This window comes from Neofelis nebulosa, chromosome 7 (genome assembly GCF_028018385.1).
Source record: "Neofelis nebulosa isolate mNeoNeb1 chromosome 7, mNeoNeb1.pri, whole genome shotgun sequence".
In the NCBI taxonomy this organism is placed as follows: domain Eukaryota; kingdom Metazoa; phylum Chordata; class Mammalia; order Carnivora; family Felidae; genus Neofelis; species Neofelis nebulosa.
The window spans coordinates 13568315-13594462 of record NC_080788.1 but is presented as its reverse complement, the minus strand read 5'-3'; the positions used below and the strand labels follow the sequence as shown (position 1 = coordinate 13594462).

At 41.5% G+C, this 26148-nt stretch overlaps 1 protein-coding gene, 1 long non-coding RNA gene and 1 pseudogene across 7 annotated transcripts in view; all 3 read right to left on the bottom strand.

The window, feature by feature from the left end:
• The window catches only part of MCTP2 (multiple C2 and transmembrane domain containing 2), a 242443-nt gene that overhangs the window by 23398 nt on the left and 192897 nt on the right, over positions 1-26148 (bottom strand). For 3 of the 6 annotated variants that reach the window (XM_058736701.1, XM_058736699.1, XM_058736705.1), the window contains 2 exons: positions 13652-13774; positions 9849-9890 (listed from right to left, as the gene is read on the bottom strand). The exons of 1 other annotated variant lie outside the window; for it this stretch is intronic. In XM_058736701.1, coding sequence (XP_058592684.1) covers positions 9849-9890; positions 13652-13774 — 165 coding nt within the window. Of the gene's footprint in view, positions 1-6813; positions 8688-9848; positions 9891-13651; positions 13775-19315; positions 19794-26148 lie in introns of those variants that run through there. 2 more of the 6 variants (XM_058736700.1, XM_058736704.1) reach the window with 2 other exon arrangements.
• On the bottom strand, positions 9005-9842 carry LOC131516095 (uncharacterized). The gene is made up of 2 exons (XR_009263861.1): positions 9667-9842; positions 9005-9435 (listed from the first exon to the last, which is right to left on the bottom strand). It is a non-coding gene; the product is annotated as an uncharacterized LOC131516095 (long non-coding RNA).
• On the bottom strand, positions 19956-25023 carry LOC131515842 (large ribosomal subunit protein uL30-like; annotated as a pseudogene).

Sequence of the window (26148 nt, the reverse complement as noted above, 5' to 3'; positions counted from 1 at the left end):
TGAACTGGCAGTGTGGAGGCTTTATGCACCTTAACAGATTTGGCAATCGCCATGCCGCGACAGGCTGCTATGCCAGGTGGCCGATTCGAGTAGAAGCATCAGATGCTTCTCCTCCACTGCTTGAGATAAGAAGGGACGGACCCATCTGAGAGCATCTTGTGTTTTCAGTGACCATCCAAAAGCCTTCCCTTAAAGCTAGGTGTTAGTGAGGTAGGCCCTGAAAAGCGTCAGGAAAATAGATGGGTTTATGCCTGGTTAGTTGCTGGATTTAACGCGGTGTCTGTGAGCTCTCTGGTCAACGCCTGCGCAGACAGGGGAAAACGGTAAATGGAAATTTTCTGGGCAAGGAAAGGACACGTGGCAGAGGAATGATTCCAGTCCAGAACTTCACTCCAGAGCAAGTGTGTCCCCATTACAAGAAGCCCCTTAAGTGTCTGGCAGACGTTTCGCAAGGTAGGCATTTGGCACGCATTTGTTCTCCTTGACATTTGTTTCTATGATGTCTATGGCTGCCTGTTCTCTTTCCTTACTGTAGAATATATAATTTGGAGACACCTTGTTCCGTTATGTATTTCCACCTACTCTTCCTTTCCAGCACGATTTTGCTCAATACTCACGCGAGTGTATGTTAAATAATGCCTTTTGAAAATATTTCTTTCCATTCTTGTATTTAAGAGCTCAGGGTACCCAGGGGCTGTTGGTGCCAAGCGGTAAGAAGTCGGAAGAAAAAACAAACAAACCATGAGACTTCCCAGCTCGACCCAGACCTGCACCTTATGTAAACTAATAAGCTCTGGTCAGAACGAACTGGGTTTGACTCTGTCTTGTCATCTACTCGGTTTGCCGTCACGGCGAACTCCTCACTCCTCCTGAGTCCCGACTTTGCTGTCTGGAAAAAGGGAAAGGCTCATCCTTTCCTGATTGAGTGTTTGAAGAATTAAATATCATTCACATCATAAAGTATGTAAAGCACGTGGTGCATTCCAGGTACTTCCTAAACCGAACCCCCTTCCCTTCAAGAATGCAAAGAGAGAAAAGAATGTGAAACCTCGGGTCTGGTTGACAGAAGACTAAGGTGATTTAGAGTTTCGAAAGCAGTGGTCTTCCAAGGTAAGTCTGCTCACGTTGCCCTGCGTTGTACGAAAGATCATCTGGCGGTTTTACCCGCGTCATGCTGGCTTTATTTACACGTCTCAGATTGAACCACGGAATGTGGTGACAACAGTTTAGCAAACACAACATTACAGCTGCTGCGGCTACCAAATCGCCTGGGAAGAGTAACAGAGACTCATTCAGAAAGACAGAACGGTTACCGCGTGTGCTTCTATGTTGCCCTAACATCGGAGGCTTCTGATTTATAGAGGGAAATGCGTAATAAAAATAACAGCGGCCACTAGTGTCGTTAAGCAAATGCACAAGATGACTGTGTCTCCACACGCACTTGACTCTGCCATCCCTGCATCTGAGAAAGAACGGGTTGTATTTCTTACGACAAACTTGAAAACTCAGGGAGGCGTAAGTCAACTCCTATGATTTAGGGCCTCCTTTATGACAAAGCCCGTGTCACAATACGATGGAAGAGATGAGAGCATGGAACTTTCCAGACACAGAATTCAAATTTCATAAGGTTCCTTTGTTTTCTTATGCCCTATAAAGAAAGAGTGGCGCTCATGGTAAGAAAAATGCCAAGCGTGTAACCTAAAAATGTATATTATCGTATGGAGATGAGTGTAAGATTGCCATTTTTCCACGGTGAAAAAGCAAAACCTGAGTCCTTTGGCTAAGTTCTGTCATCAGTTGAATTCAGGACAAATCATGTGCTTCCTTTCAAAGCAAAACCAAACATAAATCAGGAGGCAAATTCATCCCTCTTCAGGCCTTGTCGTCTCCCCCCACGTCTCCAATGACTATGGCCCTGTAGGTGCAATAAACTAGCTTTGAGCCTCTGGGAGAGAATTCACACCATCAAAATGAATTTGCAACTCAGAATTAATTATATAATCAGTGTGTTACGTTAAATCTCTCCCACATGTTCTGATGTTGGGAAAAAAAAAAAAATCCTCATTTCTCTATTAATTACCTAAGCCAAACCAGGGAGATAGTCCTGAAAGTTGACCATGTCAGAAAAAAAAAATCCTTCTGACATGTTTAAAACCTGAGTAGTATGTGTCACAGGATGGGAAGCATTCCCAAAAGCGATCAATGCAAAATTCCATCTCCAGATCTTTCCAATAATGGCAGCCATCTAGAGCAGAGACACAAAAATATAACTTTGGACTTTCCATGGGAGTATATTTGGTCTGTTTTATCCTATGGAATATTAAAAGCCTGTAATTTGAAAGCTTGGAGAATTATAAACACCAGAAACAGACTGAGTGGCATTGAGCATGAAAAAGAAAAAAAAAAAAAAAACCCTCAGCATCTGTCATAACAAAGGATAAGAAGCAATATTTCCGAGACAGGAGATTAAAAATTATTCTTTGGGAAGTCTGGCTTACTGCACTGGGAACTGTCTTTAGGATTTCTTCCCATGAGATGTCGAGTGCGTGTGCGTGCACGCGCACAAACGTGTGTGAACTCGCGCACGCACACAGTTAACTCCAAGGTGTGTGCTGTTTCACTGGGGAGATGTCTGTTCATTACACAAAGTGCTTCCACGCTGACTGAGATTTACCAACACGTTTCTTTGGCGTGTGAAAAGAACCTCACTGCTGGAAAAAGTAAAAGGATGAACATCATCAAGAGGAAGGTGGTGATAAGACACAAAGGAACAGTCGGCAACAGTCTAAAATGACGATTTGGAATGTGGAGCTCAGGAAGGTTTATTTCATGAAGCTTCTCCGAGCCAACTGACGGACGCTACAAATACCATCCCAAGGCAAACAGGGCTAGTGGTTTTCTAGAAGTACTGAGGCAGCCTTCTGTCACTACTGTAGGTAAACACACAACGCTTGGCAGTTGTTGATTTTGCTGTGCGGGTGCCTTCGATTTTGCGTCACTGCCCAACATAACGTGCCAGCATTAATGAAAGAAGCCATCGCACTATACTGATTATTTACTTAGAGCTCCATGTTTATAGTTTCAATCTTTGTACCGATAGGGGCTCGACATGGGGGAAAACACTCCATAAATGTAAAACAATGCAGAAAAATGAACCGATACATTAATGACAGGTTTCCTGCCTGACCGTGTGGCAGGGTCAAAAATAAACCTGATTTAGGTCAGAAGAACTGCATTTGTGTTACTACCCTATCTAATTAAAATTTCTCTTAATTTGTAGATGGGGGAATTAATACCAAATGTAATGGTCTGAGTACTGAATGGGCTCAAATATATAAACACAGTCTGCACATTGTAAACACTCTACCAATATTATCTTTTAAAGTTTACTTATTTATTCTGAGAGAGAGAGAGAGAGAGAGAGAGAGCACACGAGTATGCGCGAACAGGGGAGGGGCAGAGAGAGAGGGAGAGACAGAATCGCAAGCAGGTTCCAGGCTCCAAGCTGTCAGCACAGAGTCCAATGCAGGGCTTGAACCCATGAACCATGAGAGCATGACCTGAGCTGAAATCAAGAGTTGGACCCTTAACCTGAGCCATCCAGGTGCCCCTATTCATATTTGTATAAATATAATTATTTAACTAATACTTGAGATAATATTATTACTTTTGTGTCATTTATTACTTACTAGAAATTATTACTTTTCCCTTGAGGAAAAGAGAGATATATTCGCCTTGCTATCAATTATCTTGTAAACTCACCGGATAGTCCGGATTTAGGGCAAACCACAAAAACAGATGGGGTTTCATTAGGAAAGCCGAGGAACAGCTACTATTCTCAGAAAAACAATGACTGGTGGATGACTGAGATACAATGTCCAATGTACTCTAATTAGCATGATGTAATAATTTTAGGCAATGAGAAATTAAATATCCAGACACAGTAGTCCATAAAGACAGAGTCTCTGACTTCATTCTGTTAGAGCACGTAAGGTAATCGAAGGATAGACAATCCATCTAATTTACAGTCTATCATATTTCACAATATTGGGAATAACATACTGAGCAAGTATAATCCTTACAGTAGAAATCACATAGAAAATACATAAACACTAGGAATATTAGTGAGACTGATAGTACTGTGATGAGTAATGCTTCAAGAGGTCAGATCAGGTGGCTCAGTCGGTTAAGCTTCCGACTTCAGCTCAGGTCATGATCTCGTGGTTCGTGAGTTTGAGCCCCGCGTCGGGCTCTGTGCTGACAGCTCAGAGTGTGGAGCCTGCTTCTGATTCTGTGTCTCCCTCTCTCTCTGCCATTTGCCTGCTCACGCTCTGCCTCTGTCTCTCAAAAATAAATAAACATTAAAAAAAATTTTTAAAGGTCAGATTAGGGGCACCTGGGTGGCTCAGTTGGTTAAGTGTTCGACTTCGGCGCAGGTCACGATCTCACGATTCGTGGGTTCAAGCCCCGCGTCGGGCTCTGTGCTGACAGCTCAGAGCGTGGAGCCTGCTTCCGATTCTGTGTCTCCCTCTCTCTCTCTGCCCCTCCCCCGCTCACACTCTGTCTCTCTCTCTCTCTCCCTCTCTCAAAAATAAACATTAATTTTTTTAAGAAAAAATATCAGATTAATGACATTTCTGGATGACCTCAAAAAGTAATCAAGAATGGGGGGTTTGATTTTTAAAAGAAAAATCTGAGCGAGTCAGTGTGTCGGAGAAAAGACTGCTGGAAATAAGGAAGCCAATCCCTTCTCATTCAAAACATGCGTAAACTGATAATTAAGATTTGGCTGGAATCCATTTTAATATTAAAGTCTTGAAAGTAAGATGGTCTGGTAGAAATGGTAGCAATTAAATCACTTCATCACTAAAAATCACATTAAATCAAATTAAAAGGAGTTAAATTAGAGCAACCATTGACTTTATTTCCCTGAAAATCATCTTAAACAGGTCCTCTGCAATTTGCCCCGCGTATAAATCGCATATGCCCTGAAAGTGTGGGTATGTGTGTGTATTAAACTATTGCTAACCTTTCAAAGATACTGTCTGACTTTGGGTTTTCTTAAAAATGCCATACTTTATCATTTCAAAGTACCACTGTTCTGTCATTAGGATAAAAAAAAAATCACTAATCAAACTAATTTGCTGTGTTTGGAGCATTCATAAGAAGGCGCAAAGGAATCCCAAGCGAAACTACTCTCGCTGTGAGATTGTAAAAGAAACTTCCTCCAAGCATGACGGTCTCCCCTTTAGGAAGTACTATAGTTGGGATGAGATAGATCTTTTTTTTTTTCTGTCTAGAATAAGAAAACATAATGAATGGGGCATAGTGGGCCTAGCCCACTCATCCGAAGGACTGTGCAGGTTCAATGCCAGCAAGAACTCCTGTGAAATGTGTATGCCACATGCTTCTCTCCATAAGAAAGCTCTGCCTGGGGGCGCCTGGGGGGCTCAGTTGGTTAAGTGTCCGACTTGGGCTCAGGTCATGATCTCACAGCTTCTGAGTTCGAGCCCCGCATCGGGCTCTGTGCTGACAGCGGGGAGCCTGGAGCCTGCTTCTGATTCTGTGTCTCCTTCCCTCTCTGCCCCTCCCCTGCTCACACTCTGTCTCTCTCTCTCTCAAAAATAAATAAACATTGAAAATAATAATAATAATAAAAAGAAGGATCTGCCTGGGATGAGTGGACTAATCAGTTTGGAGAATGGAAACCATGTTAAACACCGAAACTGATGGTTTAAAATGGACTTAAATTTTAATGACGACATCTTAATCTGTGAAGAGAGGGTAGAGATATCATATTCATTTGCATCCTTACATGGTAAAATGGTCCACAACGGATCCATAAAAATGTATTAGATGTTTACTTTTTAGTTTTTTTAATTTTATTTTTATTTTAGAGAGAGAGAGAGAGAGAGCGAGCAAGGGAGAGGGGCAGAGGGAGAGAGACTCCCAAGCTGGTTCCATGGTCATGTGGAGCCCAATGTAAGGCTCAATTCCATGACCCTGGGATCATGACCTGAGCCGAAATCAAGAGTTGGACACTCAACCGACTGACCACCCAGGCACCCCTATAGTTATATTTTTTTTGAAAAAAGTTTTATAATGTTTATTTTTGAGAGAGACAGAGACAGAGTGTGAGCAGGAGGGAGAGAGGGAGACAGAATCAGAAGCAGGCTCTAGGCTCTGAGCTTGTCAGCACACAGCCCGATGTGGGGCTCGAACTCATGAGCTGTGAGATCATGACCTGAGCCGAAGTCAGACACTTAACCGACTGAGCCACCCAGGTGCCCCTAGATGTTTATTTTCTTAAAAACATCCATATCTGTTTTTCACCCGTTACTGACATGCAACAGCGACGTCTCCCCCCACCCCACCAAACACTGTAAGACAATTGTTCACCCATCGATAATTCTAGAACAAATCATTCAAGCCCTATTTCTGACAGCCGAGTTAAAAGCACACCAACTCACAGTGCAGACATCACAACACAGAATCTTTATGATAGCAACAGACAGGGTTTTGGTTGTTTTTTTTGTTTTTTGTGTTTTTGGGTTTTCTTATTGTTACATGCCCTTATGATTTCTTCTTGCTGATGTTAATAGTAACTGCTGAATATTCTATGTAAGCATTTGTTGGGCTGGAAAAAGAAAGAAACTCTAATGCAAGTATTTATACCTTCTGCAATGAAAACAAGATATTATTGCTTTGCGTGACCTTTCCTAAGTATGGGATACAGCATTTTACACAATAGTTTCTTGGTTCATGCTTCAATTACTGACCTTTACTGTGCAGAAAATTAATGCAATTTTCATTGTAATCCATCCGTACAAATAAGGTCCACATAGAAGAATTCCACATATGGAATCTAATAGAAATCGGAAATGTCAGCTGATGGCTGTTGGCTGAACTTAGCCATTCTCTGTTTGTTCAGGGGTCCCCAGCAAACTATACTTGTAACAAGCCATTTCTCGCGCGGGCCATCAGGAATAAGAGAGAAAGATTTCCTCTCTTCTTCTCAAAGTTTAGTCTGTACCTTTAGTTTCCTAAAAGCCAAAAAACTAGTCACCTGAAGGTTCTAGGTTATTTCTGAAAGCCCCCCCACTCCTCCTCCCCCACACAAAGGGAGACAAAATCGTGCAGTCTCATTTGGCTTCTAACACGGGTCACCCCCACCGACGTCTGACAACTAGAAGGAACCAGAGGCTATAGCGATGTCATTTTACAACAATCCCCCCTCCAGACAATAAACGTATGAAAGACCCCAGACCACGTCCTGGTCGGTGCATCAGAGACAGGCAGAAGACGGGAATGTGCCCATCTCCTGAGGAAACTCTGCCGAGGGGCCCTGACATGCTTCCATCTTCCACAGTCGCCTGTGATGGTATTTGGTGGGAAGGGGCGCTGGCAATTAAGGAGTGTCACTTTCAAGATGGATAGTTTGGATAGAAAGGAGTTTCCTCTGTTCTTCTGGTTTGGAAGGAAACGGCTGTGTGTTTATAATTTGTAAACAGCTCATCGCTCACTGGGTGTGTTACAGTTCCCAGAAGCCTGGTCTGTCACGTCTAACATGCAACAGAAGCCAGAAGGGCTCTGTGGACAAGCCCCTGGAAACAGCACGCTGTGGAGGGCAACAGCCCGGTGCCTGTGTGGGCAGGTCTCTGAGGAGCACATCTCAGTTGTGGAAGCTAGCTGTATGCGATGCAATGATGGACTGTAATATATGTGGATGATGCGGGCTCCAGAAGTCTTGAAGCTGAAAATCCCTCCATACTTTACAGCTCTCGTAGCAAAGTGCGAGTGGAAAGATACTGATAAGGACCGCAAAGCTCGCCAGTCTCCCTAACAGGTGAAGGGTTGTGTTAAGCAGAAGGAGGCATAGAGAGAAGTCAAAACTTCGTTTTAGATTTATTCCTCTGGATGATAGCATAGGCGTATAAAATTGAGGAAGCAAACACGCATGGCCGTGCTATGGCTCTAAAAGGTCCTGAGAAAATACGACAATCAGCATATCTCCAGAACAGACTCGCCCCGAAGGAAATGGGGAACGTCGTGATGCCAACACCCTCTGTGCGGATCGGGTTTGGCCCATCTGCCGTGTGGAGGGCCATGCCTGGGTAAACGCAAGCGCTCCAAGGCTCTTCCATGTAGATGCAATGGTTCCAACTCAGTTGTCCTTGCCCAGAAAGGCCTGAAGGACAGCCCAACTGGCTCTACCTCCAGACTCCCAGACCCCCGCAGACAATCCTTGGGGCACCTGAGTAGACGGGTGCATTGTGACAACCACTGGTCCAGACCCCACGGCCTGGATATGTTGCCTGCCAGGTTACTGAACCCCACGTTCTCATTCATTGCCTTCTTGTTGGATGCCCCCCGCAGATGGGCCACAGACACATGGTCACGATTATCTCTAAAGGGCAGATGACGCCCTCTTCTACGGAGGGCTCATTTCAACAGAGCCAAACAGAAGGACATCTTCCCCACTTCCCAGCCTTGGTAAATCAAATTTTAGAATTCTGCTTAGTAAAGGTTTAAAACAATTTCATGAGGGCTCGTGTTTATTTTGGCGAAACATCCCACCGGCACGCATGTTAGCCTGCTGCAACTGTTTCGCGCTCAAGGAGTCACATCGGTCGGAAGCGACTCACATCAATCCGTCGAGAAGAAAGTTGCGTCTGCCTGACCCTGTTCTGGAAAGAGTCACTTCCGTTTAAAACACATTCTACTGTATTTTATCATTTTGCTATTAGCGATCATTTTAGCACAACAAACAAGATTTGCTTTGTAATGCACCCAAGTTGTTTCAAATGGGCAAAACCATCTGGCTTGCCCAATTAATTTTAAGGCTGTTTGTGTCACGGAGCCAGGGTTTAATTCGCTGCTATCTTCTGGGCATTTTATACTGGATACTTAACTCTTAAGATTCCCCCGTTTGCCCCCTTCGCCCCTCCCGCAAGCCTCCCAGGCGCTCCCCTCGCAAACCCCATACACCCGCAGGTTCTAGGGGGCTGGAAGTCGATTAAGCTGGTAGCACCTCATTTGGCATTTCACTTTTTTTTTTTTTTCATTATATTCCAGAAGGTTTGTCTGAAAGCGTAATGACAACAAAAGCAGCCGATTTGAGAGATTCTCCCAGGAGAAGGAAAAGGACAGATGTACACAGACATATAGCTGAAAACACTGCCAGCAACAGCTGGGAAAGTGACAGGCTCCAAAGTGGGTGACCACCCCACGGAGCACAGACAGGAGGCTAAAGGAACAGCAGTTTCACTTGATTTACTCTGGACTTTCTAGACTACCTTTTATGTACCTTTTATACACCAGGGGAAGGCTCACCTTCACTCGCATCAAATGACAAGCCTCCTATAGGTACGCTTTGTATAATATTTCCGTTTTCCCTTATATTTTACCCCTTTTTATATCCTCCCTTAACAAGATCTTTAAAAACCGATATCCTTGGGGCGCCTGGGTGGCGCAGTCGGTTGAGCGTCCGACTTCAGCTCAGGTCACGATCTCGCGGTCCGTGAGTTCGAGCCCCGCGTCAGGCTCTGGGCTGATGGCTCGGAGCCTGGAGCCTGTTTCCGATTCTGTGTCTCCCTCTCTCTCTGCCCCTCCCCCGTTCATGCTCTGTCTCTCTCTGTCCCAAAAATAAAAAAAATAAAAAAAAACGTTGAAAAACCGATATCCTTTATAAATTACAAAAACATTCCTATCCCGGACACTCCATAATGCCAAACAAACAAACAAACAAACAAATAAATTTTTCAAACAGGGTTTCACTCGACCAGGTAAAATGCCATCTGCGGACGACACGAACGTTTCCTTTCGCGAGCTTTCCTGAGCACACGTACCTTGTCATCATCATACTCCTCTTCGTCTACGTCTGTGCTCTCCTGAAAGGAAAAAAACCACAATTTGTTAATATGACATCCGCCGAAACGATCAAATGCAAATTAAACCCGTACACACTTTGTAAGGTTTTCTACATAATTGACGCGCTAGTGGTTTTTTTTGAATACGTTATAACCTCTTGGAAAAAATAGTGCTTTGAAAGTTCAGGGACACTGTGGCAAGACTATAAAACAGGATGCATAATCTACGTAAAACTTAACTATAAATAAAGCTATTAGGCGAGTGCCTTTTGAAGGCACCCAGCTTTCAAACTGCATTGCCAAGCTGTACTTTCTGTAAACAGTTGGTTCTTATTCTGACAAATGAGCCAACTGCTACGTTAAGGCTGAGAACACCGTACTCGGTTTGTGCTAGGCTCATTGTTATAATGACTGCTCTTTTCCTTTGGGGCCATTACTGAAACATTAGACAGTAGGAAATGCATTAGTCTGAATATAATCAATCTCAAGAATAAGTTACAGGTTTCTGTGCATTATTATTGTTTTCCTTGTGATTTGGGGAGGGGGGGTGAGGGCAGGTGAGGGGAGGACACTTAGGCTCTGACTGGGACTAACAGGCACCTGGCTTTTGTTCGGGGGCCGAAGCACCAGGTGCCGGGAACAGGCTTGTTCAGATTGGTCTAGCCATCTCGGCTTGGGGCGCCTGGGTGGCTTAAGTTGGTCAAGAGTCCAACTCTTGATTTCGGCTCAGGTCATGATCTCATGGTTCTGGAATTTGAGCCTCACGTGGGCCTCTGTACTGATGGTGTGGAGCTTCCCTGGGATTCCCTCTCCTCCCTCTCTCTCGCGTGCTCGTTCTCTCTCTCTCAAAATAAATAAACTTAAAAAAAAAAATCTTGGCTATTGAGTAGATAAGTTGTAATCCCAACACTGCAATATTTAAAAGCCAACACATGTTGGTACCCAGTCCAGTGGGTTCGGCAGCTCAGACAAAACGCTGGGGAGTAGAAAACCAGGGTGGCTTTTGAGCTTGACCGCTTACCTTTCTGCTCAACCGCCTTGCAAAGGTCAGGCATGCTGTTTAGATGCCACTGTTCTGGTAGGAAACAGAATTGTCACTCTCACATTCTTAAAAAAAAAAAAAGAGTAACTCTGAAGTATCCAGAGTCCTCTGCTAGCCGCCATAAAACCGCTGAGCAGTTACCAGGCAATTTCTCCAGGACTGGTACTGTATTACCCCCAGAATTCCCCTAAGTGGCAGCTCGCAATGTGTGACAGTCCGCTGATGGCTGGAGAACTCACCTATTCACCGTCGGTGGTACACATTTTGTGAAAGCAAATGGGTAAAAACACATGCAATAAAAACACATTGTGGGAGGAAAAACATTGTGATTAAGAGTTAGAAGTCTTCAGCCTGGGACAAAGTCTTCAGCTTAAGACACTGTTCCAGCACTTTCTGCCGTGTGACCTTGAGCAAATCACTTTGCCACTCTGGGGTTTAGTTCCCTCAAGTATAAAGTAAAAATAGTAATCCTTGCCTCCTCCGTGGTTATGTTATCACGATTCAAATAGGCAACAAATTTGGAGGGCCTGGGTGGTGCGGTCGGTTAGGCGTCCAACTCTTGATTTCAGCTCAGGTTATGATCCCACGGTTCCTGAGGTCACGCCCCATGTCGGGCTCTGTGCTGACAGCACGGAATATGCTTGGGATTCTCTCTTCCCTTCTCGTGCCTTCCCCTTCCCCTTCCCCGCTCACACACACACACACACACACACACACACGTACTCTCTCTCTCTCAAAATAAACTTAAAAAAATAGGTAACAAATTTGAAAATGTTCTGTAAATTAAAAAGATCTTATATACACACACATTTATATGCACATGCACTTATGTATACTTATGTACCCATATGTGCTTGTAGAGACACCTGCCTACGAATACATACACATTTCTGCATGCGCACACACACACACACACACACACACACACACACATGCTATAAACACACATACCATAGATGTAGCTGAAAAGTAAATATGATCAGAAATTGTAAAAGTGTTATATGCTAACTAACTTGGATGTAAATTAAAAAAAAGAACACTTCTGGAAGTATAAAAATGAATAAACCTTAAAAAATTAATTATTTAATTTAATTTAATAAAAAAGAAATTGTAAAAATGTTAGTTGACAGCACTTTTTACTAAAGATGTTTCTCTGAAAATTCCCTTCATCTGCACCTCTGTGAAGCTTAGTCCTTAAGCAATCCTGTACTTTAAAGCTATTTACTTATTAGTTTTTTCTAGCATCTTTAGGCCCCTCATTATTGATATATGCCCGTGGCTGTTGCATTAAACAATCAAATATCAAACAGAATAGAATTCTGAATTTGCTTGATGTTTTTTTTTTTTTTTTTAATTTTTGGGACAGAGAGAGACAGAGCATGAACGGGGGAGGGGCAGAGAGAGAGGGAGACACAGAATCGGAAACAGGCTCCAGGCTCCGAGCCATCGGCCCAGAGCCTGACGCGGGGCTCGAACTCACGGACCGCGAGATCGTGACCTGGCTGAAGTCGGACGCTTAACCGACTGCGCCACCCAGGCGCCCCGCTTGATGTTTCTGCTCCCTGCCTAAACACTCTTTTCTCTACTTCCCTTCTATCCCAAATGACAGCAAAACATCCTTTTAATATCCATTATTTCAGACATTTAAAAAAAAATAATAGCATTGTGAGGAAAAGTGGGTGAAGTTGGTCAGCTTTTGAGTCTGGAAAAACCCAATGTGAAGATATTTTATTATCATGTCTCAGAATCTTAGATTTCTGTTTATTTTTTTAATGTTTATCTTTGAGAGAGAGAAAGAGGGAGGCAGAGTGAAAGCAGGGGATGGGGCAGAGAGAGAGGGGGACACGGAATCTGAAGCGAGGTCATGGTTCTGAGCTGTCAGCAGAGAGCCTGACGCGGGGCTCGAACTCATGGACCGTGAGATCATGGCCTGAGCCGAAGTCGGACGCTTAGCTGAATGAGCTACCAGGCGTCCCTCTTAGATTTCTGTTTTAAAAATTTGGTTCTTGAATCTGGGATGCCAAGATAATACCAGGAAGCAAGTCTATAAATACAAGTTCCTGCCAACCCAGAGCAGGAAAAGATTCTTTGGGCTGGAATACGTGGAATAAGGGAAGCCGAGTCAGAGAATAAGTATGACAAGCAAACGCTGGGGTAGGTCTTTGAGAAGAGGCCTTGCGGGTGCTTCCTTCAACACCATGGGAAGCTTGAGATTTATAAGACCTGGGCACCGCAAAATAGAGGTGCCCACGGCCACTCGCCCTCTGATTTCCCCGGCAGTTGGCAAAGCTCTGAAGGCTTCAGCCAGAGGCAAAAACTGCAAAGGGTGTTAGGGTGGAAAGGCCTGAGTTAGCCTCCCAAATGCCTTCTGTGTCTTGAAGGAGCTCAAGGAGACATCAAAGGCGTCTTTTCAGTGGATGGGAAGGTAATTCACAGTAACCTTGCAATGAACCAGATGGGCACACATTGAAATCCGCGGCCGGCATGGTAATGATGACCAAGCACCCCGGGGGCTCTCCTCCTGCTAAGAAGGTAGGTCAAGACTCAGGAACATAACCTAGAAGGAAAGCTCCAGGTTACACCCAATAAAAGTCCTCCACTAGAACATGAACGTGTGTGCCAAGTTTCTCCTCGTCTCTCAAACCAAGAGCACTTGGGCCATGATTTGGTGGTGGTGGTTTGCTGTCGTTCACATGTCTTTCCTTACACAAATGTCACAGTTACTGGAATCTCTGCTCACCTGGCTGTCCTGGATGCTGCCCGTCTTCCCTTTTGTGAGAATGATGAAATTGTAGATGAAGAGGAGTAATAAGGCCAGGGGGATCATGTACAGTTCAAAATTCCAGACGGCGACCAAAAATACCTGATTGGAGGACAAGACAAAAATCACTGCTTGAAAAATCAGGATGGGAGTCATTTTAAAGTCCTTCTCATTGACTTAAGGAAATTAAATCCAGCACACTCTGTCCATGGTAGCTTTGAAGAACAGTTACAGACAGGGACACACGCGTGTGTGCGCGCGCACACACACACACACACGCACGCAATTAACACAGTTTTAGAACCGAAAGTAAAATGAAGAAGGTATAGAGATAAGTTGGCCAGTCGCACTCCGAAACGGACAATACAGTAGCCCCATACCTGGAAATCCTGTGACCCTGTCAACCACAGTCAGTGTTTTGCTCCTAGAATTACCAGAATTACTAAGCAGTATGGAAAAACCCAAGGTCTCACAGAGTCCGGCCACAGACCAAATTTTGCCAACAGTAAGGTTTACTTGAACTATAGAGTGTGATGACTTTTGAAACTGGCTGCCAATGTTTAAAAATCCAAATATGCCAGATGAAAACTTCAGATAACCAAAGTCTCTTTAAAAATCTTGAAATTTTCTAATTTGGAGGCTGGCTGGTCACAAGGAAATGATGGGCTAGAACTGTGCTACACCTGCCCAGTTTCTATCGGCCTCTGAGTTTGTGACCATTTCATAGAAAAAGTCACTCTCATAACATATCAACTTAGAAGAGGCAAATTATTGCATCTTAAATATTAAATCTTCCACTCCCAAAGCAGTATTGTTTCACTAATTACTGAAAACATTTTCTACCATGCTAGAGTTTTATTTTTGCAGATATTATAGATTTCCTTCTTATATTTTGGTTGCTATTCTGAATTTAATCATGTATTCTATGTTTCAAGAAGATAATTATTTGCTTTAAAAGCTAATAATTTGTACGTACCAATTTTTAAATTAGTAACATGACTAAATTTTCATACTATTTCAAATAGCTTTTCATTTCATTTTTTTGGGGGGGGTGGGAGTTCTAAGAATATAGTCACACAATCTACAAATGACCTGCTTCTGTTTCCTCTTGTCTAATATCTATAACCTTCTAATATGTGTACTTACTTTTATTATTATTAACTAAACAATTTTAAATAAAACTGTTGAAAGGGACATCATGGTCTCACTCCTGAAATTAATGAAAATGCTTCTATTTTTCTATCATCAAGCATGATGCTGACCTTTAGTCTGAGCTATATAAATCATTTCACATTACGAATACACATATAATAAATCATTTTTAAACTAGAAAGTTGACATACAGGCATTCATCTTATTATTCTTAATATTTTAAAAATATTTCAGGAATCCTCTATGAAAACATTTGAAAAAGGAAAATATTTTTGCAATAAGAATACTTACATCAATTTCAATGAGGGTTTATTTCTTATTATTTTTAAAATCAGGAAAGGAGGAGGGTTTACTATCTTTTAAAACAAGGAAGGTTTTTTCCTTTTCATTTTACAACCTCAACACAGTGTATTATATTTATAATTTCCTAATATTGAAGTGAACTTGTATTTCTGGAAGAAACCTCTTTTTAACTGGACTGTAATTGTCCTTTAATGTACATTTGTATGGTATTTGCCAACACTTGAAGATGTTTTTGCATAGATACCCATGTGTTACATGTGTTATCTATTTAACCTTTTTATATTATTTTCAGGTTCTGGCAACAGGATTATTTTGATGCCATTATTTTGGTATACTCCATGCTTTATGCCTAGGATAATTTTTTCATGTCATATTACTAAATATTGTAAGAATGAAAAAAATTTACATAGAGTAATGTAACTAATCCCCATGCACCCACACCCATGAAGTCTTGTCAACGTACTGTCACTTTTCTTTCCAATTTATGTATTATTCTTCCTTTTTTTTTTAAAGTAAAACATGTCAGATAATTGTTTCCCATTGTCGATCTTCACCTGCTCCCTCAACCTATTCCTCTCATTCCCAGAAGCCAACCAAAAATGGGTGTGAATCTTTGCCTAAGGACATTGAAGGTTTATATTAGAAATAACATAAACAACATCAAAATGTTCGGATCATTCTAAAATGTTTTATTCAATAGCATGTTTCATAGATTGTTGATGGTGTAGGTATAAATCCACTATATTCATTTTAACTGACATATGGTACCCTGTTCAAATGAATGTTTTGTAATTTATCCATTATACTCTCTTATCATTGAAAATTTAAGTAGAAACAGCAGTTTTATTTTTTAATGTAGTGAAACATATTCATCTGCAATCTTAGATTTTGTACCTTTCATGTTCAATGTTCTACTTAAGGAATCATATGCTACTCTGACATGATAAAATTATCTCATCATGTTTTCTCCCAAAAGACAATTGTATGTGTGTGTTTCTTATTTTGTCTCAAGTGTCTTTTGGTTTATAATTGGAAACAAGCTTCCAGTTTGAACTTTTCCCTTATAGTCAACTTTTACAATCAGATTGTGGTACCGATCCCTATTTTTTCACTGTTTTCATTGCCATTTCTGCTCCGTACGAAGTTCCCATAGGAGAGTGTTTACTTATGTACACGATAATCCTGTCCATTGATACATATTTCTATTTTACAAGACCACATCTTTAACTGTGGTTGAGTAACCAGATGACATATGAATGAACAAGTCTCTATTACCTCATTTTCAAATTTATCTTGGGTAGTTCTTCGTACTTTACCCTTCCACATGTATTTTAGAGTCAACTTGTAACAGTCCATAAAATTCTTGGTGACAGTTTCATTGGGATAGCCTTGAATATATGTTTGTTTGGAGAGAAGTGATATCTTGATATTGGCTTTCTGAATCATAAGGATATAATCCATAATATATGGATTATATCTCCATAATATATGGATTATATCTCCATATATTCATGACTTTTATATAATATCTCAAAATATTTTATTACTTTCATCATACTGACTTTGCATATGTTTTTTTATTATTTTGCTAAGTAACTTAAGACTTTTGATACTATTATGAATGGGGGCATTTTAAATTTATATACTTTAGTTACTTTTGGGCACTGGAGTACTGATTTTTATATGTTGTTCACATTATTCCTGACCCCTCTTATTAGTTGTAGGAGATTTCTTTTCTTTTTAAAGTTTGTTTATTTATTTTGAGAGAGGTAGAGTCAGCGCAAGTGGGGGAGGGGAAGAAAGAGAGGGAAAAAGAGAATCCCAAGAAGGCTCTGTACTGCCAGCACAGAGCCAGTTACGGGGCTCGAGTCCACAAAGCCGTGAGATCATGACCTGAGCTGAAACCAAGAGTCAGAGGCTTAACTGACTGAGCCCGCCATCCAGGCATCCCAGGAGATCTCAAGTCTATCCTTATGGAGACCTGATGTGGAAAATCATATACACTGAAAATCATGGCAACTTTTTTTTTTGCCTTCCAATCTATGTGTTACTTAGATATTCTCTTAGTGCTAAATCTCTATACTTCTTAAAAACAAGTAAGTGTAGAATTTTAAAAACAATTTTTGAATCAATGTCTATTTTTATCTTGTTGATTTTCTCTAGTCTATTAATCTGGTGTGCTTTAGCAGCTTTATTTACTGTTTTATAATTTACATATTCCTATCAGTTTCTTTTTAAAGGTTTCTTTCTTTTACTTTCATGTCTTGTTTTGCTTTAATATGAACAACATAGAGAAAAGCAGAGAAAAATAGTAGAATGATTACTAGGGAAAGCCACAGATTTTCCTAATTGTTACCTATTTCCCTTTCCTTGTTCTTAAAGTTCTTTCAGGATTGGGAGTTTTAACTGTATGCTAAATGGCTACTAGTTCTTAACGTCTACTGGATAAGTGGAATTTTATTGTTTTTCTTATATTGCAAAATATAACTTCAAGTGAAAAGAGACTGATATGAAACTATTGGGAAAAATTAGGAAATAGCATATTTTTAGTTTCTTTTCTTCATCATAAAGCTATTTATAAAATGTCTTTAACAAAATTACTTGCACATCAACTACTATTAGAGGGCTGTTGTGCTAGGTAAACACCTCATTTGCTGTAAGATTTGCCTCTATCAAGTACAGTTAAGTAATACCGGAAAGTGCTTTACAACAAAAATGGAGCCACACTTAAATATTCAGAGGGCTCAAAACTCTTTCAGAGTGAGACACTAGTGCCTTTAGAAATCTTTTTAAGGGGCCCCTGGTTGCTTAGTCAGTAGGACATGCAACTCTGGATCTCAGAGTCGTGAGTTCAAGCCCCACGTTGAGTGTAGAGCTTACTTTACAAAAAGAAAAGAAACATTTTAAAAATCAATGCATATTCCTTACATCTGGGATGAAGAGTTAATTTCCTAAATACACACTTTTCAGCAAAATAATAATAATAATACCCTGAAAACAAGTTTGCAAAAAAGACCAAAGATAATTAGTAGACTCTGATAGTTGGTAGGTAGATAGGAGACTTTGCCCCAAGGTTATTTGCAGGGGAATTCAAAGCTTAGCAGAAGAAACCAGATCTGTAATGTTTCTGCACCTTTACCTCAAGAACAGCTGTGCTCGCAGTGATAATACCAGCTGATTAAAACTCAAAAGAAAAATTTGCCCTCTTTCTGAGGGGAGGAAACATGGAAAGAAGTTGGGGACAATCAGGGCCACCAGAGAGCACAGAAGTGGACTGAAGGAGAGCACAAGCAAATGAAAACCCGAAATTCTGTACGTGAACTCTACTACAGGTCTCTGCCATAGATGTGGGGCAGACTCAAAGCAGGTTTAACTGGGATCAGAGCCACCACCCACAGGAGGTGTGACAGAATTGGCAGTTAGAGCTTCAGGAAGTTAAAAGTCTTCTTAAAAAATAAAATCAACCTTATGTGGGGGCATCTGGGTGGCTCAGTCAGTTAAGCGTCTGACTCTTGATTTCGGCTCAGGTCATGGTTTCACAGTTCATGAGTTCAAGCCCCACTAATGGTACAGAGCTTGCTTGGAATTGTCTCTCTCAAAATAAATAAATAAACTCAGCAAAAAAAAAAAAAAAAAAATATCAACCTTATTTGAAAGAATTTAAGAAAATCTAAGGTCTTTACTGCATAACATTCCTAACATCTAAGATACAATTAAAAATGGCTCAACACACACAGAGTCAGGAAAATGTAAATCATTTTCAAGGAAGAGGTGATCACCAGATGCCAAGTTCAAGGGGAATTATATGTTAAAATTGTAAGACAAGAACTTTAAACCACCTATTAAAAATATGCTCAATGAGGTAAAGGAAAATAAACTCATACACTGAATGATAACTAGTAAATATGAGCAGAAAACAAAAAATAATAAAAGTGAAAACTGTCCATCTAAAAAAATACAGTATTTAAGTTTTTTTTAAATTTTTTTAATATGAAATTTATTGTCCAATTGGTTTCCATACAACACCCAGTGCTCATCCCAACAGGTGCCCTTCCTCAATGCCCATCACCCACTTTCCCCTCTCTCCCACCCCCCCATCAACCCTCAGTTTATTCTCAGTTTTTAAGAGTCTCTTATGGTTTGCCTCCCTCCCTCTCTAACTTTTTTTTCCCCCTTCCCCTCCCCCATGGTCTTCTGTTAAGTTTCTCAGGATCCACATAAGAGTGGGTTTCCTCCCTGCATTCCACAATGCGGATGCTAAGGTGACCCAGTCTTACCTTCCCCCAAAAAGCAACTCTAAGAAAGTACCTTAAACCTTTAGCTACAAACATGATTTCACTTTTTGCCCCCAAATCTGTTTGTAATAATTTTTAAAAAACAGATACAAAAATATATACGTGCCAAATCTCGGATGAGAAAAAAGTGATGCATAAATAGACTTCGTGTTGTGCTAAGAATAATGCTAAAGCTAGAAATATATGATGCCTGTGGTTCCAAGTTAGCTGTGACTGAAGAACTTCATCACCGATACTGCCATAGACACTTGAACAAATCTTCCAGGTATAATTTGATTAGGTATGACATGAGAAGGATGTTATCTCGTATCACAAAAAGTTTTACAGACCCCATTGGGCTCTGTTTTTCTCAGGTTTCATTAGGAAGTGACCTGGAAATAATTAAGCAATCAATCAATCCAATGGCCATCAAATATCTTTATCCCAAACTATGAACGTACTAGACCACTCAGTTAAAGTCATGTTGAGAAGCAATATCCCAAGATGCATGAAGGAAGGGCAAGTTGATTCCTTTTGGCTAAGGTACTACTGTTTCAAAGTTCAATAACTTTGACTGAGTACTCAAGGGAGTTGGAAGGTGTTTTATCTGCAAAATACCGAAGAGGGGATTAGCTTCCGGCGAAAACCACTGGAGTGGTCCTTGCCTTACGACCAAAAACAATTAGAAAATTTTTTTTTAAATGCACATGCATGTCTTCCCCAATATTGTGAGAATCGGTTCATAGGTTACAATACACATATCTAGACATGGAAAACCAGTGTCTCCTGAAATAATCATACAGTCTTCATGAATAACCATCCTGTAAGCACAGGGCATACTCAGGGGAAGAGATTCTCATTCACGTTACTTTAGAATAAAGGTACTGGGTAAAGATGAAACAAAGCTATGCTACTTCTCTTCCAAAGAACTCCAAGGTTAAACAAAAGGGAAATAATACAAGAATCTGTTTTTAATTTGACCAAGTATACATTCACTGCTCTAAACAAATCAGTAAGCAACTCCTTCTCGAGAAAGTGCAAATGCCTTTATTGTGGTTAAAAGAGAAAAAAAGTGTCCCACTATCATAAAGCAAAACAATAGTATACACCGACAAACACCTCCAGGTCTTCTCGTGCCCATGAACCTGATGAAAATTGGTTATAGCTTCCTGGCCTACGTGATGACACTTAGACATCGTAATTTAAGGTTTAAGAACTTCCTTTAACTGGCTCCTACTGGACTGTCAACCCTAAGCCAATATCCACCACAATTTCTAGATTCCCAATCACAGTACATTATTTGCAGACCCCAACACGTGAAATGGCGTTCGGGATTTTGCTTTTGAGAAAAAGCTCCAAAGCTCTCATTTTGAGAGCTACTCCTTGAGCATTTCCTCACCTCTGAAGTGTTTCCTCCTCAACCCATCCCAGAGCACCATATCTTAACCCCGTTTCCTGTCACTGCTTTACTTCATGTATAAACTCATTGCTCGCTGTCCCTTCATGAAACACTTGTTGAACACTTACTGCGAACTCTGTTGATTTATTTTAATTTTTTTTCAGTGTGAAAGTAGGCGTGTATTAACTGACCAGATCACCCAACTAATCGGGGGAGATACCTTGGTTCATCCTTCTTTTTTTTTTTTCAACGTTTTTTTTTTTTTTATTTATTTTTGGGACAGAGAGAGACAGAGCATGAACGGGGGAGGGGCAGAGAGAGAGGGAGACACAGAATCGGAAGCAGGCTCCAGGCTCCGAGCCATCAGCCCGGAGCCCGACGCGGGGCTCGAACTCACGGACCGCGAGATCGTGACCCGGCTGAAGTCGGACGCTTCACCGACGGCGCCACCCAGGCGCCCCTGGTTCATCCTTCTAATAAGCCTGTTGATCTCGTCTTCCCTGTTGCCACCATCTCCACCTTCGACAAAATGGGTGAGCTCTTTTTCTTCCTGCTCCCTCATGGAGAAGATAATTTCAAGGGCCATCAGAAGTTGTTTGCTCCTTGGAAACATTTCTCCAACAGTACAGAGCTTGTGAATCAGATCCTCCGTGTAGATGCTGCCATATTTACCAAGAGATCAAGCAATCAATGTGTTACCTGTCCGGGCAATTTGCTTCTTGTGGGTTTTGCCATTAACACGCTTGTAGGTCAATTCGTCCACCGACTGCAGGTTTGGGTACCCCCATGGTATACATGGTCCCACGGTCCTTGAACCTTTGGGATCACGCCATCGACACACCTCTGATCCTGATGACAAATGCCAATTTGGGTTCTACAGGTACGCGGAAGTTTCCAGGTCTTCTTGCCATACTAGCTATGCAAATCTCAGTGCTGTATCTCTGCCTATACTACTTAGGTAAGTGATGCTTAGCTTTTTCGTGAGTAAGCTTCTTCCTTCCCTTTTGAAGCACCTTTTGGGAAAACTTCTTCCCCAGATGCTTGACCTTCAACTCTGCAAAATACTTTTGCTTTTCCTTACGGGTTTCTGGCACAGCGGGAGCCTTCTTTTACTTTTCTTCCTCACCCTCTACGGTTCCAGCCGGAAAAGAGCCAAACCATGCTGACTTTGAAGCAAGAGTGAAGGACACCAGCAAACCAACCACCGCTCCTAACAATAACACCAGCAATAACAAAACAGCCTCGACAGAACTCACATTGTATTTGGGGGTGAAGGATGAGACAGATAAAATCAGCCAAGTATATATTAAATATCGATAAAAACTGCTATGTCGGGGGAAAAAAAACCACAACACAACGAACAGGAATGAAAAGACGGGAATACCAGGCAACAGGGCTGGGGGTGCAGTTATAAGTGGGGGTGGCCAGGGAAGGCCTTGCCAAGAGGGCAACATATGAGCAGAGCCCTTGGAGGAAGTATGGAAATCCGGGTGAGCAGGGTTTCTGGTCAGAAGGAAGAGTGGATCCAAAGGTCCAAAAGTGGGAGCACAACGGGTACGTGCAAGGAATAGGCAGAGCCTCTGCGGCTGAAGCAGCATGAGTAAGACCTCTAGAAAAGAAGTGAAGAACCGGGAGAGGCACGGCAGTCAGTCCTGAGGGGCTGGGACCACAGCTGTAAGGTCTCTGATGTCTATTCGAAGGGAGAAGCTGAGCCGTTGGGGGGCTGTGAGCGGAAGGGCACCTGTGCCAACCACAGTCATGATCTGAGAGAGGACGCAGAGGACGTATTAGAGCTTCAGGACGGTGCTAGCATCTAGAAGAGGGGAAAGAAGGGTGGATTACAGAAATGCAATACATGCGTCAAGAGGCCCTAAACGCGCCTCCCCATAGCCGTGCTCACCTAAAGGTGTTGCACTGAGTACAATGAAGGTAGAGAAGGAAAGGAAATTATTTCAAAGGTGGACCCTGGAGCCTGAGCTGGATGATTGGTGAGGAGCAACAGAAAGCAATAAGGATGCAACTTCAACGCGAGGGGTATAGTGATTCACAGACGAGAAGCAGCTGCAGAGAAAATCGGTGAGCAGAGAAAGGACTGCAAGGAAATTACTTCAGGATGTAGACGAGAGAGGCAAAGATACGGATATCCAAGAGAAGTGAAGACACACGGATGATAGAGATGAGAAGACGGTCAGGGTGGGGGCAGGGGATTAATGAAAGAAAGAGGAAGAGGTCATATATGAAGATAAAATGAGAGTTTTCCAAAATGGTTGAAAGACACCCATATAGGAAGTAAAAAAAAAAAAAAAAAAAAATCCTTACCAGGATAAATAAGGAATTTAGGCCTAAAAACGCCATACTAGGGGCGCCTGGGTGGCTCAGTCGGTTGAGCATCCGACTTCGGCTCAGGTCACGATCTCACTGTCTGTGGGTTCGAGCCCCACGTCGGGCTCTGCGCTGACGGCTCAGAGCCTGGAGCCTGTTTCGGATTCTGTGTCTCCCTCTCTCTCTGACCCTCCCCCGTTCATGCTCTGTCTCTCTCTGTCTCAAAAATAAATTTAAAAAACGTTAAAAAAAAAATTAAAAAAAAAAAAAAAAACGCCATACTAGAGGGTATCTGGGTGGCTCAGTTGGTTAAGCATCCGCCTCTTGATTTTGGCTCGGGTCATGATCTCACAGTCAGGAGATAGGAGCTCTGTGTTAGGCTCCAAGTCTGGCTTAAGGTTTTCTCTCTCCCTCGCTCTCTTCCTCTCTCCTGCTCACTCTTCCCCCCCACCCCTGAGTGAATAAATTTATTTACCCCCGAGTAAATAAATACATACGTACAAAATGCCATAGAACTGAAGAAGAAAAAAAAAAAAAACACCTGGGAACAAAAAAGAAACACTTAAAAGCAGCTAAAGAAAAAAGATGGCTCAGTTGTAAAGAAAAAAGCAATTTGAGTAACTTCACCTCTCAGTGCAACAAGAAAAGCAAGAAAATGGAATATATACAATCTCCACCTTTCCATTTAGAATACTGAATCTAACAAATTGCCTTAAGAGTAAAACAAAGACACTTCGGAAACACAAAAGCCATCAGTTCTTATCACCAAAAGACCTTCATGAAAGTACGCATAAGAAGATTTCAAAGAGACGGAAAATTGTCCCTGGTCTAAAGGCTGAATGCAAGCATGTATGTGCTCAGAGCAATGACAATGTGTACACGAACCTCCATAGACGTGGACTTACAAAAAAACACGCTAATTTGTGCGTAACGAGGCAATCTAGAACTAAAATAGGGGTCAGTAGAACCCGTGAATTGGGAGAGGTACGGTTTGATTCAAGGAACTCTAAGACACTCTTGTGTTAAGCCGGTGTGTGAAGTAGAAACATAAACTTGAACTTTGCGGTATGAAGCTGAAGCTTTGCACCTCAATCTTCCTACAGGAAACAAAACCCACACAAAAGCAAACAAAACGCCTGCGTGGCTCAGTCGGTGGAGCATCCGACTCTTCATTCAGGCTCAGGTGGTGATCTCACGGTTCATGGGATCGAGCCCTGTGTCGGGCTTTGTGCTGACAGCAAGGAGCCTGCTTGGAATCCTCTCACCCTCTCTTTCTGCCCTCCCCTCCCTCTCAAAATAAATTTTAAAACTTATAGAAAAAAGAATCGAAGACAGATGCAATGAGGCGAAGCTTAGGTTGCTCCCCTTTACCTCCTTCAGGGATTTTTTTTTTTGTTTTCTTTTGCCAATTCGCAATTTAGGACCAATTCACTATGTGCGACGAAATGGTGATGGGGCACAGATTAGCAGCATAGAGCTCGTTTCTAATGTAATAATCTAGGGTGCTAAAAATTGGAGTGCATAGAAACTATGACAGCTAAGACTTGAGAGACAAGAGAAAAGGGTCATGCTTTTATTAAGACACCTGAAGGGCTATGCACTAAGTACAGGGGTAAACTAGAAATAGCCAAATCCTCAAAACGTTTGAAATCCTTCCTTGGATCGTTTCAGCCTTGACTGTATCACAGGGACTTGTTCAACTCTTCCCACCTCCTCTATATCCTCTCTGCTGGAAGATAACACAGTCCATATCCCCTATGACACTCTAATAAATCTTATCCAGCATTTAATAAAAATAACTCGCCACAGTTAGGATAAAAAAGAATGACCAACAATCAAGAGAAAAAAAGACTACCAGAACAAGCAGATGATTTCGACGTTAGAGTCACCAGATATGAATTTTAAAGCAGTTATGATTTATATATATATGTATATATATACGTATATATGCTATATAAAAGCTATAAATGATACTGGATGAGAATTTCCCCCAATTTACCAAAGATGTGAAGTTACAGATTTAAAGAAACTCAAATACGATGAAAAGAAAGAAAACCACGTGCAGGCACATAACTAATGACCAAAATAAAGGTCGGAAGGCAGACACTGGGGAGAGAAAAAGGAAAAAAGAAGAAGAAAAGTATTTCCTCTCCATGAATAAAAATTAAACTGACAACTGACTTAAAAAGAAAAAAAAAGAAGAAGAAGAAGACGATAATAGCCAGAAGATAATTGGAAAGACTTTATATAAGATTTGTTTTATATGTTCCTTGAATATTTGGTAAAATTTACTTCTAACGTTATCTGGGCCTTATGTTTTATTTTCTGGACAGATACTAAGTTACCGATTCAATTATATAATGGGTTTAGGGCCATTAAATTTCCCATACTGTTTCAGTCACTTTGAGACACCTTTCTACAAGTTTTACCTATTTCATACATTTTTTAACATTTTAAGCATAAGCTTTCATAATATCCTTTTATGTTCAATCTCCGCCTTATCTGGGTAATTTCCCCTTTTAATACCTGATACGCGTGCCTTTACCCTGTCCACTGAAAACTCTCAGAAGAGAATAGTCAATCTTACTAGTTTTTCGAAGAGACCACTTTCCACTTTATTTTCCGTTCTATTTTACACACGTACACTACTGCATTGATTTTGCTCTTATTTATATTTCCAATTCATTTGGCTTCGTTTTGCTGTAATTTTTCAATGTCTCGATTTTGACAGTTCACTCACTAATTCTGAGTCTGCCTCATTTTCAATATTGGTTTTGTCTTGCCCTGGTTTTGTGGAATACAACACACCAATTCCAACTCTGACGTGGAAAAGCAAAAAGCCAAGAACAGCCAAGTCATTCCTGAAAAGGTAAAACAAATTGGAACCACGCTAAAGCCAAATATTGGTATAACATTGATAGAGGTGTAGACAAGAGACCAATGGGACAGCACAACTTGATCCGTGACCTTGTGAAAACTGCAGGCCCCTGGGAAAGAGTAGAAGATTCAAGAACTGGTACGAGACC